At 37.2% G+C, this 13,546-nt stretch overlaps 1 protein-coding gene across 3 annotated transcripts in view; it reads right to left on the bottom strand.

Annotated features, from left to right (window-relative positions):
- The window catches only part of LAMA4 (laminin subunit alpha 4), a 161,516-nt gene that overhangs the window by 21,957 nt on the left and 126,013 nt on the right, over positions 1-13,546 (bottom strand). For all 3 annotated transcript variants that reach the window (XM_010346489.3, XM_074397586.1, XM_074397587.1), the window contains exons 20-29: positions 11,893-12,066; positions 11,129-11,274; positions 10,535-10,697; positions 9,548-9,681; positions 8,914-9,085; positions 5,537-5,668; positions 3,922-4,064; positions 2,613-2,751; positions 2,018-2,155; positions 233-366 (exon numbers count right to left, since the gene is read on the bottom strand). In XM_010346489.3, the coding sequence (XP_010344791.1) occupies positions 233-366; positions 2,018-2,155; positions 2,613-2,751; positions 3,922-4,064; positions 5,537-5,668; positions 8,914-9,085; positions 9,548-9,681; positions 10,535-10,697; positions 11,129-11,274; positions 11,893-12,066 (1,475 nt within the window). The remainder of the gene's footprint in view (positions 1-232; positions 367-2,017; positions 2,156-2,612; positions 2,752-3,921; positions 4,065-5,536; positions 5,669-8,913; positions 9,086-9,547; positions 9,682-10,534; positions 10,698-11,128; positions 11,275-11,892; positions 12,067-13,546) is intronic.

The following is a 13,546-nucleotide window of genomic DNA, read 5'->3' as shown; positions in this document are numbered from 1 at the left end:
TTTATAGGAAAAAGAACCCTTATATTTCTTTTAAGAAATTTGATAGTGATTTGTTTTACATGTCTCAGAAGCTAATAGCAGTACTTTTTTGAGGAAGGTAAGTTTTTCCTTCCAGCTTTTTTGTTTTAACTTTAGAAAAGGCATAGGAGAGCCTATTATTCACAGTGGTTTTTGACATAATCATGTCCCATAAATAGACATGTTGGAAAGAATATGAAGTGAGGATATGTACCTTGTGGGCGAGACAGAGGTAATGACGAAGTGGGACAGCCCATCATTGTACTGCTTATCTACTGACTGAACTTTGATTCCCTTTACATTCATGACGACAGTGCCGTTATCCAGTGAGATGGAGAACACGTCTGACTGAAATGCAAGCACAGACATGAAAGTAGGGAATCTAGGGATCCAAAAGACAGAAACATTTTCAACATTTACTCAATGGTATTGCTTAATGGCAATACAGTGTGTAGGAAATTTGCTTGTAAAATCATTTCTATAAATAGCTACCAAAATACCCTATTGCTTGTACTGATATTACCTATACAGTTAGACACATTTCAGTAGAAAAATGCATCTCCTATATTTCGAACAGAAAATTTTTGGTGACTTTGTTATGCTGGGAGTTGTCAACCCAGTCTCAGTTACTCTCGTACTTTCAATCTCACTTTTAATCCCCTTGAAAGATAGTATTTGGATCTCCCTGGGGCTGTAGCTATATGTCTAGGGAAGGGTTAATTCGCTAGTTTGGCTTTTAAAAATCTTTCACTTTGTCATCTATAGAGACAGAAGAGATATTTTTAAAAGCAAGTTAGCTCTTTTTTTTTTTTTAAATTTGCTTATTGCTTCTCTTAAAATATTTGGCAAATGTGAATCTTGCTTCTCTTTCCTTATTTGAGCACCAACTTCTAAAGTCTGCCCTCAAAATAGACTGCTTTTTGTGGGCAAAAGGTGTTATTTAATTAACCAGGGTAGTCCAGGGCAGGTTTTGGGTCAGAAGTTCTACAAAATGCTTTGAGTAAATTCTCACAGATTTTACTGATTCCAATTAAATTGGATATAAATGTGTCAGATACATGTAATATATATGAAAAGTGAAAGCTGCTTTTAGAAGTTATACGATGACCTGGCACATCAGTGTACACACCGATGATGACTTTTTCACAGACCCACCAGTTGAATCTTAGGGTCACCAATCCTGTACAGACCTTATTTTATTCTTGAAATAACATATCTTTATGAGCTGAGCTCACATGTTCTATAGCAAATCTAAGAGAAGTATGTATGTTTTTTTTACTCTTTTATAAATTAAATCACAAATGTGTTTGTTCATAGCATATAAACAGGGACTCTTAATTTTTGTGCCAGAAATACCTTTGGCATTTTGGTAACATATAGGGACTCCTTCACAAAATGTTTTAATTGCATAAAACAAAATATATAATCAAAGGAAACCAATTATATTGAAATACAGTTTTCAAAATACTAAAATAATAATCTATAAATTTATAACTTCTTTATTAAGGCATTAAATAACAACATCTCATAGCAGCTCTAATAACTGCAGTAATTTAGAAGTAGTAATGAGCAAAAATTACATTCTGAGATTTCTGTGGCAATTGTAATACGAAATAAAAAGATCTGTGATTTCTATTAATGACAAAGTTACAGGTACTTGTAATACTACAGTAGTGTGTTGCCTAGATTCATAATCAAAGAAAATTGATCAATTTCAGTGAGACAAAATAAAGATGTTATCTTTTCCCATTAAGTCCACAGACTCCTCTGATTTCTATCCATGAACCCTTGGGGGTGGAGAATTTCAGGTTAGGAACTCCTGATATACAATACATACATAATATTTTATAAAGTGCTTGAAATGAGGTATTCTGATTATCTACATGTGAGTCAAAATTAATCTGAATAGAAAATCACTTTTAACATGCATTAAAAATTATTTTTAATAGGCAAAACAATAAACCCAAAGAAGTTTCCTCAGAGAAAAACAAATACTTACCCCTGAAGCATAATAGAACAGTAACCCATTTGGTTGTAATGTTCGGAAATTAAAACCTCCTTCAAAGCCATCAAAGAAAGATATTTTCTGAGTTGAAGCAATGAAGCTCTGCCCACTGAAGTATGCTCTGCGAGATATCTGTGTGGCAAAACAAGTGAATATAGTGTTTTTGATCATTATCAAATGCTTAAAACTATCAACTTTTCACATATGGAGGGCCTTGCCTGTTAAGTTTCTATGCAAATAGCTTTTTTCCCCACTTTTGGTTTATGTTGGAATTCAGGCATACACCAGGAGCTCCTCTGAGAGATAGGGGTTCATTTTCTCCACTGCTTCCAACCTGAGTGAACAATGACACCAGCACACCCTCTCTGGGTTTTAAATGCCCCACCCATGGAAAACAGAAGCAAAAGAACAAGTCACAGGAACCTCACACACAGGAGCCTTTCTAGTTTAAAGATTCTTTGTTCTGATGGTAGCAGAAAAGAACCCAAGGTGTACCTAGGATCATGGAGAAGCTGAAAAGAGCTTTTCCAGCTTTTGAGAGTGATAAGTATTGTGTCAATTAAAAAGCTTTTGACTGAGTAGTTCTTACAAGAGAGTCTTCTGGGCATCCATAACCAACTCCCAGGGTTTCTGTCTGCTCCAGTAAATTGAAATCTTTCTTTTGGAACTGGAAGCCTTTCATGCATCCTCTGAAGTTGATATCTAGGGGAAGGTGTGCTCTTAGGGCCCTGAAAAAGAAAGTCAGCCTTCACTGATACAGCCATGATGATGATGTTACCATGCATATGTAGGCTATGGAATTTGCATTTATTTATAGTCATTCATAATGGCTTTATAATCATTCCATATTCTCATGCTTTCTTTGATAAGCACGCAGCAATGTCTAATCTGTGCCTGTAGAAGAGTTTTGTTCTGAGTCAAGCCACTTTTTTCCTTACAGTTTTCAAAATGCTTTAATTACATTATCTCATTTTATCTTCATAACAATTCAGTACGGAGACACTATTATTTCCCTTTAACAGAAGATTGTTAGGTTGAATCATAGGGAACTATGATTTTTATAGTGACATACATAAAAATAATCAACTCTTAGTAATTGCACAGGGTTTAACCTATAAAATGAAACTAAGAAATAAATTATTCTCTTATGCCACAAGTGACGTTAGGATTTGAACACACGTCTTCAGACTTTTATTAATCCGTGTTGTTAATGAACCCATTTTGGCATTATTTGCAACACATCTGTAATCCACAAAAGTTAGGGAAGTGTCTTAATGTTTCATTTTACATAATACACAACACTTTGGATAACCTTAAAAATTTGTGTAGCTCAGATGCTATTGGAGAGTTCAAAATGGGTTTAAGATTAAGCAAAAGTAAATGGACAAATGCTGTTTCCTCTTCACACAATATACGTGTTCCACCCTTCCTATTGTTGATGAGAAATATTGCATTAGAATTTAGGCGTCCCCAAACTACAGCCCGCCGGCCGCATGCGGCCCCCTGAGGCCATTTATCCGGCCCCCCGCCGCACTTCAGGAAGGGGCACCTCTTTCATTGGTGGTCAGTGAGAGGAGCACAGTGTGTGGCGGCCATCCAACGGTCTGAGGGACAGTGAACTGGCCCCCTGTGTAAAAAGTTTGGGGACGCCTGCATTAGATCTTGTTCTAAGAGTAATACGATAATTGAAGAAATCTGTGATTACATCTATGCGATGCTAATTTCAGGAGGTCCTGAAGACTGACTCCAGGGGGCCTGCAGGTACATGAATCTGTGTGCCTGCGCTTGTCCCTGTGTGTAAAAGTAGCAAGGCTACTGACACTGTTACCAGACCTTCCTGCATGTGGCCAGCCTAGCACATTGCTAGGAAAAAACAGCTACTTAACAAAAAGCCTTACCTGGATTGTAAGATTTCTGTGGGAGCTCCTCCAATGTATATATCTGTAAAAGGTATTTTCATCTTTTCATTATCCATGCTCTTGACATGCCTTCTGTCAACTACCAAGATCAATTTCTTATCATTGTGGTAAATGATTGAGATCTGGGAGAGATAATATATAGTAAGCCTTGATTAACTACTGAATATTCAGCTCTTTGACGACTTCTATGTATTTTAATTCTTCTGGCTATAATAGTTGTTCTTCCATGCGTTTGTGTTTGTTTGTTCACAAAATGGGGAATAGATTTTCTTTTCTCACAGACTTGAAAACTCTTGCTTCTATAACCAGCGGTTCACATTTCCTGGGAAAGGAGGTCTATATGAAGAGGGAGCCAGCCCAAGAAAAATTTTGCCATTCGACCTATTGTTTCCTCCTGCTCCTTCCCAGAGGATTCAGGAAAGAACCATAAACAGGTGCTGTCATTGTCTTCTTTTTTAAAAACAACTTTATTCAAATTTAGTTGATAAACAAAGAACTACACATATTTTATGTGTGCAATTTGAAGAGTTTGGACATAAGCAAACACTCCTATCACCCCACAATCAAGGTAAGAGACATATCACACATTTCCCAATCTTTCCTTGGGTCCCTTTTTGGTGTGTGTGTGTGTGTGTGTGTGTGTGTGTGTGTGTGTGTGTGTTAAGCACACTTAACATGAGATCTATCCTCAATACATTTTAAATTATTTTTAACTATAGGCTCCATGTTGTACAGATTTATAGAACTTACTCACCTAGCACAAATGAAACTTTATACCCCTGGCAACCCCTACTGTATTCCCAAGCAGGTGCCTTCTGGAATCTAGATGGCATGTTACCAGGTGTAATTTTTTTTGGTGACACAGTGAGCAGCTCTAATGAATCTGCAAAAATGCTAGTCAGAGAAATAGTTAAAATATTCTTTTATTGTAAACCATTCTCATGAAGTTACGGACTTTGAACTGAAAAGGGAAATATAGCTTCTTACCCCATGCATTTTGCTTCAACTTAAAACATATTGTGCCTTGTATACAGTTTATTAAATTATATATTTAAAATAGTTAATAAAAATGGATGAAGTATATTTTCATCTGTTTCAAAACTAAAGGGGATTCTTTGTGAGTTCTCTTTATAAGAAAAAGTGTGCTAGTATTTTCTAAATTCTGAATAAGTGGTTTAAAAGGAAATTCTGTATTTACTTATATGTATTCTTGTTATATTTATTGGGGCTCAAAGGATAAACAAACAAAAAAATGGCTGTATATCTACACTCTGACTCATTCAACAAACGTATGGAAGTATTCTATAGGAATACTAATGGCGATATTTAAGATGAATAGAAGCCTTCTGATTAATTAAACAATCAAAAGGAATTTTCCAGTGACTTTTTAATTGGAACACCAATAGGACAAAATACATTCGTTGTTTTAAAGCAAATGTTTTCCTGGGGTTGAGAAAATGAGGTCCATCAGCTGCTCTTTAGATATGAAAGTTCTCAGTTTATGTACTATCCTGCCTATCTCATTTGATACATAGATCAACAGATCTAAGTATAAAAAAAAAAGCAAAGCCACCCAAACCACAATGATTTGTACCTCATGGTATTTGGCATCATTAATTTGAGCTTTCTTTAACGTATCTTCAAGGTGCACTGGACCATTGCTGAATCCAAAATCATAGAACACGTTTAGGTAACCATTGCGCATTTCCAGTCTGAAAAACATACTCTGGGGACAGAAAGAAGTTGTAAGATAAGAACATCTGCTATTATGCTAATAGAATCAGATTTAGCTGAATTTGAGAAATGACTATTTTTTATTATTGGAGCGATGAAGACTAAGGAAGTCTCATGAAATTCTTATAAAATAAACGTGACAATGGCTGGGTGCAGTGGCTCACACCTATAATCCCAGCACTTTGGGAGGACAAGGTGAGTGGATCACTTGAGGCCAGGAGTTCAAGAAAAGCCCGGCCAACATGACAAAATCTCATCTCTACCAAAAATACAAAAATTAGTTCAGTGTGGTGGCAGGTGCCTGTAATCCCAGCTACTTAGGAGGCTGAGGCAGGAGAATTCCTTGAACCCTGGAGGCAGAGGTTGCAGCGAGCCAAGACTGTGCCACTGCACTCCAGTCTGGGCTACTGTCTCAAAACAAGACTCTGTCTCAAAACAACAACAACCACCACCACCACCACCACCACCACCACCAAAGTGACAACTACTTCCATATCAGCAGCTATTTCTCATCTTAATATATAACAGTTAATAATTATACATGGTGTAAAAAAAAAACCTTCTTTTGTTTTCATTCTACTTTCTGAATTAATGGATGAAGTTTTAAGTCTACATTATTGCCCTTAAGAAAATCTTGAAAACAGAGTATAGTATATCATGTTTATTCAACCGCCTTGTCTTTAGGCAACTTTTGAAAATTATAATAGGCCAACAGATGTGATTGAATTTATCTTAGGATGAAAATTAGTAATATTAAAAAATAATTTCATGGCATACCGAAAAGCATTCTCCCATATTATCAGCAAATATGGATTTAAAAAAAGATGGTCATTGCTGAGTTGTTTTGAAACACTGGATTTATGTAAATAAATATAGAATGATTATGCACTTGGACCACATGATGTTTGAGAACCAAAGAAATTTTGTGACACTCAAGTAATTTACTGGTGAGGTTTGGTTGTTTCAGAAGATAGTTCATAGATACAAGAAGTCAATGGATTTGAAAAATAAAACACTGTGGCAAAGTCCCTGTTCTACAGGAAGGGATCTCCTGAGTGGAGTTTGTACATTCCTGGGAGTGTGGAAAACAACCTATTAGAGTTTAGGAAGAAAATATTTCAACTTCTATTTATACTAACTTAAAAAATCTAAAATACAGAAGAAAATATTTCTTTCTTTCTTTTTTTTTTTTTTTTTTTTTGAGACAGAGTTTCCGCTCTTGTTACCCAGGCTGGAGTGTAATGGTGCGATCTCGGCTCACCGCAACCTCCGCCTCCTGGGTTCAGGCAATTCTCCTGCCTCAGCCTCCTGAGTAGCTGGGATTACAGGCACACGCCACCATGCCCAGCTAATTTTTTGTATTTTTAGTAGAGACGGGGTTTCACCATGTTGACCAGGATGGTCTCGATCTCTCGACCTCGTGATCCACCCGCCTCGGCCTCCCAAAGTGCTGGGATTACAGGCGTGAGCCACCGCGCCCGGCCGAAAATATTTCAATGTCTATTTATACTCACTAAATAACCTAACATAGAGAAAGAAACTTTTAATATTTAATACATGAATAAATTGTCTCTGGGCCTTCATTTTATCCTTTTGTCAGACTTTCACAGGATTCACATAGTATGTGAGGCTTCCCAAAAGGGGTTCCATACTTGAAGGGTTGAAGGTGGCTCCTCACCCATTTCATTGCTTCTAGCCTATTGCAATTTATTGCAGTTTACATGTGCCTAGTTACATAGATTTAAGGGTGATATAACCTAAAAAACAGAATATTTACACTCAATTTGTATTGAGATATAGAGTGATGTGAAAACATTTTGGGACACACAGATACTTGCTGACTACTTCCTACAAATTACTGAAAATGCTGTCAAGTTTATAGAGGGTTACACATTTTCCTTTGTAACATGAATTATTCTAAATTTGTTGAACTTTGTGATGACAAATGTCTGACAGTAGTATGAAACCTATTAGTTATTTCTTTTTTTTCCTACTAGTTATTTCAAAAAAGAAACATACTGTCACACCAATGTAAGGGTATTATAATAATGGATGAGAAAGTAACTTTCTCTCTCTCTCTCTCTCTTTTTTTTTAGGACAATTATACTGTTAAGAGACGGTTTTTAAAGATGTTTGGGGATTTTTTAATTGTTAGGTGATTTTTTTTTGATGAGAACAATGTAAATGCAACCCCACAAAAACTCTCCTATCAACACTATTAAAATATTTGAGGGAAGAAATTTCTAAACTTTAGAAAAAGCTTTCAAATTAAGTTTTTCAATAGCTTTGAACCCTTTTATTAATGTTTACAAAATGATATCTGGTTAGTTATAAGAACTCATAGTAGAAAAAAGGAAACATAACAGTCAAATCTCAAAGACAACCTTTGCCACTTGGTCAATGTGACTAAAAACTATTTGACTTAGTAGGCACAGATAATGATATGCTCTTTCATTTTTATTTTTGTGAGGTATCTTGTCTAGTTACAACAACCAATAAAATTAGTGTTGAAATAAACTGGACTTAGGACAAGACTTTTGAATCACTGTATCACAAAAAGATTAAGGATTTCTGAAAATATTTAGCACATTTAATTACATTTTCTCATTAAAACTATTTTCTTTGAGCTGTACAGTAAAGTGCTATTAAAATTTTTTTTTAGTGAGAGAAAAACATTTCTGTATCATTAACAAATAAGTCAACTTAATCTTCATTTTAAACATATATATTTAATCTTTTATCATTATATAATTTGCTCTTTATTGCTAGTTTTGAATGTTTTATACTATACTTATATCTGTTTATAGTACATATATATCATTTATAAACAAAGGTATATATGTGTAAGTACATACATATATATTTATATACACACACTTATATACAAAGCATGCAAGCTTTGCTTTTCATTTGATGAGGGCATACGATTTAGAAGAGTCAGGAGACCAGGGCAAAATTTCTGCAGACACACTGCTCACCTAGATCTTGGTGCCAATTTCCTCAAAGTTCTCTTAGTTTATTTACATCCAAAAATGTACTGTGGGGAAATGCATTTCAGGGTTGCTTTTATTTATTGCTGTCATTTCTTTCCTGAAGAAGAAAATCCAATCTGACTTTCTAAACTAGAATTTCAATTTGATGGCATGACACATGGGACCTGGGAAAGTTCCTGGAAACATGAATAGCAGAAAGTAAAGGAAATAAAGGAGAAGGAGTAGGACTTGTATTTTGACTCACTCCATTGATCATCAGGAGAATAAGGCCGTTGTCAGCTGTTGTTCGAACTTCTATGTCAAAGCGAGTCACCTGTCCAAATTTCCCTCTCCTTGTGATGTTTCTCACTGCAGCATAACTGGAGCCATCGAAGAAGTAACTAGCAGCCCGACTCTGAGTGAAGGCCAGCTTATCTCTGAAATGGAAACCCAAGGGTCATTTGAACACTACTGTTTCTGTCATGCTTTTCAAGTGAAGAAGTCCTTTTAACCCATTCTTCTAACATCTTCTGTGGACCTTACAACATTTAAATGAAGTCCTGTTGTCTGCACGGAAGAGATAAAGAGGTATTTGTCGGTAATTTAAAAGGATTGTTTTCTTCTTTATCCTGTGTGCTAGACAACTGAAGTCTCCAAAGACACCCCAGTCTCTGGAATCCTAAATCGAGGCTGCAAACAAGTTGTTTAACACTTGACACTTGGGCATGCTCATCTATGATAGAGAAAAGGTGAAGAGTTTTTTGCAGGTATGACTTATGCAGTTTCAAAACTGGTTTCCCCAAACAAAAGCTCGAGAACCTGAATATTGACTCTTAATTGTTCTATCTGCTGTTCTTGCATGAATATCCAAGTCTCTAGTATTCTCAATTGTCTCTTACCGGGCACAGGGCACTGATATGGAGGGGTCCATATTATAGATGTGCTTAAAGTTATACAAGCTGATCACATCATTATTCAAAGTGGCCAGTTCCAGGCAGCCAGTGAAGCCAGGCAGGTTTAAACTGGCAGGGAGCTGTGCAAAAGCAAAGGTAAAATCAACAATTTCACGATCATGTTTTACTCAGACATCACAGAACAGACAATGAAACTAATAGTAGGTCAAAGGGACCCACCCCTTCTTAGAAATATCTTTCTAGACCTCAGTGTGTTTATGCCAAATCATTTAGATATGCAGTGACTTGTCAGTTGTGCAAATCAGCAGAAAAAGTGGGATTTCCTGAGCACAGATTATGTTCGAGTCATAGGCTGGACAGTGAATTCATGACAAAAATCAGTCCTCATGCCAGCTTTGTGAGGTAGGTATTCCTGGTCTCATATAATGAGAGAGAAAATAATCCTCAGAGAAATTCCAGTAATGTGCCCATAACTAGTAATAATAGTCCTGAAATTGGAACCCCAGATCGACTTCCATCTTCTTCGACCTATCCCTTATCTACCTTTCATCAGATTTCATACTCTCTCCTAGGTCCTACCTCCACTCTCACCTCAGGAACTTTATTTCATACCTGTATTAGGTGAGATAACTGAGTTTTTGAAATCACCACTGCAAAGCTGAAGATTATGTCTAAACTGTGGGGACACGACAAGCTATGGACATTCCTGCAGCAGGTGTGGGTAATATTAATTAATGCATGTATCAGTATGCAATGATCTTCAGGAGTTAGTTATAACTTGAAAGCGTTTGACATTATTCAAACATGAGTAGCATAGACCAGATTTATAGATTCTTGCTCAGAATTCTACTCCGCACTTAAACCAAGCTCTTAAAGTTATACCAGCAACCCCCAAGTCATTATAGGTTTATGGATTTATAAAAACAATTACTGTAGATTTGTAATAGGTCAAAATAGAGCTGTATGGCTGACCTTGAAGTTGGAAGGCACTCCACCAACATAAAACACTGTATCCTCAGGGTCCAGATCCAGCAGGGAGTCATCCCCTGAAAATTCCCCCTTTTTAATGAACTTTTCCTCTGCTGTGCTACTTAGACTCGGGACTGTTAAAAACACCTTTCCATGTTTTCCCACCCTATTGAGATAAAGAATTTTCACTCGTTATTAATTTGTAGAAAATACTTTTTAAATGTCAAAATGTTAATGTTCCCTCATCACGAAGTTGGTAATTTAATTCTGCCATGCTAATAAGCTTTTATAAAATATCACAATCAATGGGAAAGAGAAGAAAGACATTTCATTTTGAAATTAATTCATGGATTGACCAGGTAAAATCTAATCAGATCGCGATTTGGAAATGACTTTTTTTTTTTTTTCTTTTTTACTAAGGTGTTTGGGAAAGAATACAAGAATAATGGAAGAAAAGGGAGCAAGAATAAAGGGAAGAAAATGCCATTCATGACATCCACAGGAAGACACTGTGTGCGTGCGTGTGTGTGCGCACAAACCTTCTAAAGCTTCCTTTTGACATGTGCATATTCGCGCTATGTCATGAATTCACTGTACCTTTCAATCTTGACAATGCTAAAGTAAGCAGGCCAGGAACTGACGGGCTTGGAGTCCAGGGGAATCTCCACATCTTTAGTTCCCAAATTATAGACGTACACCAGGTTATCATTTTTGATTGCAAGACCCATATACTCTTTTTTGGCCTGAAATATCAAGAAGTACGAAGTAATTTAAATAAAATTCATGTGAATGAACATCAACTTTTATTTTCATTTCTTTGAAGGACAAAAATAAATCCAAATACTCGGCTGTATACAAGTGACTTCTGACTACCCAAAGCTCCTGTGAGACCAGGCAGTGGCTCTTCCTTTCCAACCTTCCTGTGGCCACATAAGAGTCTGCCGGCCCTATGCTCACTCAAGCTTGTGGAAATTTGTTGGCTGCAGGAATAGGCTAATTTTGTGAGGCTAACCCAGGGATATAATACAGCCTGACAGTACCCATCACTATGTATCTCCAAACAGGATTCGGCATCAAACAGAATAGGTTTCTGCTTTTCTCAAAGTCCTTGAGGAGTTCCATTCAGACTCATCAAAGTTAGTAGTGTGATGGTGATAGAAAACAATCCCCACAATATCCCACACAGAGAAGAAATAACTTGTCCCTAAGTCTTTCTTTTAATCTTGCCATTAAAATGAGATTTCTGGGTTACCAGAATGGGCGTTGTTTTGGCTCGTTTGCCCGGGTGGCTTTATTTTAGGCAAGAGAAAAAGCAGCTTGCTTGTAAATATTATTCCCTCCTTTCAAATTCACGTTCTTACGTTTTTGCTTCCGAGGTACAGGATAAACTGATCTGCAGTCTCGGCCAGTTCCGGCTGCTTCACAGGAGGTTTCATGTACAGGCTCAGAGACGTGAAGGCCTTTAAGTCATCCATACTGGTTCTCGAGTGGACTTCCACCGCTGACTGGCCATCGAACATCATGGAGACTTGGATCTGGAGTTACACAACAGTTTCATTAAAAGTGCTTTGCAGCAATGGTTCTCATTGTTCTTCCCTCATTTGTGACAGGGGCCTCTGAGCTCTCCTCACCTCCATACCTTTAGTTATTTACTCACATCCTTCCCTTGTTGGAGAGAGGCTTAGGGAAGATTATGAAAGTTTAGAATAGGGTGACAGAAAGCAAAAAAAGTGGTAACTAAGTAGATCCAAAAATGAGGATAAATATGAATTCCACGATGAACTATATATTTGGTTTGGGTGAACTAAACAACTTGCTCAAGTTGGCTGGTTAGCATACAGTTCACAAAGCTCATAACAATTGTATAAAACTAACTGTTTCGGAGGAGTAGAACTAATTTTGGTTCCTAATACAGCTGAGACTTTCTCCCTAGGGTCCTCATAAAAGGGGCACGCGGTGAGGCTGGGAGCCACAGCCTTGCCCTGGTCTGTACAGTTGGGAGGGGTCTGGACTAGCTTTGTAGTCTCAGACCAGGTGGGCTCTGCCACTTCCTAGCTATGTAACCTTGAGCAAGTCACGTAACCTTCAGTTTCCTCATCTGTGAAATGAGGATAATAAATTTGGTGTGAGCATGAAATACAATGATAACTATAAATGCTTTCCAGTGCCTGGCCCTATCATTATCATAACTGTAATAATGAGTTCATAAGGTGCCTCTTATAATGGCTCACAGAAAGGCGTCACAACAAAGCACAATTCAGTAAGTGCATTTCTAAGAGGCCCAATGTGATATGCTGAACTGGACTGATTCAGGAGTGATTTTTAAAGTATTTAGAAGCAGATGGATTGTGTAAACTTATGTCATTTATCTGAATTTTTCCGACTGAGTAGACATCTTTACATTAATTTATTAATATTGATTTGGCTAATGTTGGTGGTCAGTGAGCTCAAAGCGCTATTCCCAAATGACTGGAGTGCAGCTGTCCTATGTTACCAGTTGAGGAAAGACTAATACATCTTTTTTTTTTTTTGAGACACAGTCTCACTGTCACTCAGGCTGGAATACAGTGTCACAATCTCAGCTCACTGGTTCCCCCACTTCCTAGGTTCAAGTGATTCTTGTGCCTCAGCCTTCTGAGAAGCTGGGACTACAGGTGTGTGCCACCATGCCCAGCCAATTTTTGCATTTTTGGTAGAGACAAGGTTTCACCATGTTGGCCAGGCCGGTCTCAAACTCCTGGACTCAGGAGATCTGCCTGCCTTGGCCTCCCAAAGTGCTGAGATTACAAACATGAGCCACCGTGTCCATCTAAGACCAATACATCGTAATAAACAAGAAGTGTGGAGGATTAAAGTCTTATATTAATAACTGAGAGTCTGAGAATAGTACCTATCTTTATGAAAAGCATCTCACTTTGGGGCACTGAGTAAGCTCCCAATTCCCAAAGGTAGGGCTAAGTCTGTCTTTAGCAAATGGTTTTAGGTGCTTAAGGTCCCAAAGTCATACTCTTTATA

The sequence above is a fragment of the Saimiri boliviensis genome, chromosome 4, assembly GCF_048565385.1.
Source record: "Saimiri boliviensis isolate mSaiBol1 chromosome 4, mSaiBol1.pri, whole genome shotgun sequence".
Classification (NCBI taxonomy): Eukaryota; Metazoa; Chordata; class Mammalia; order Primates; family Cebidae; genus Saimiri; species Saimiri boliviensis.
Note: the sequence above shows the minus strand (reverse complement) of the source record. Positions and strands in the feature narration are given on the sequence as shown.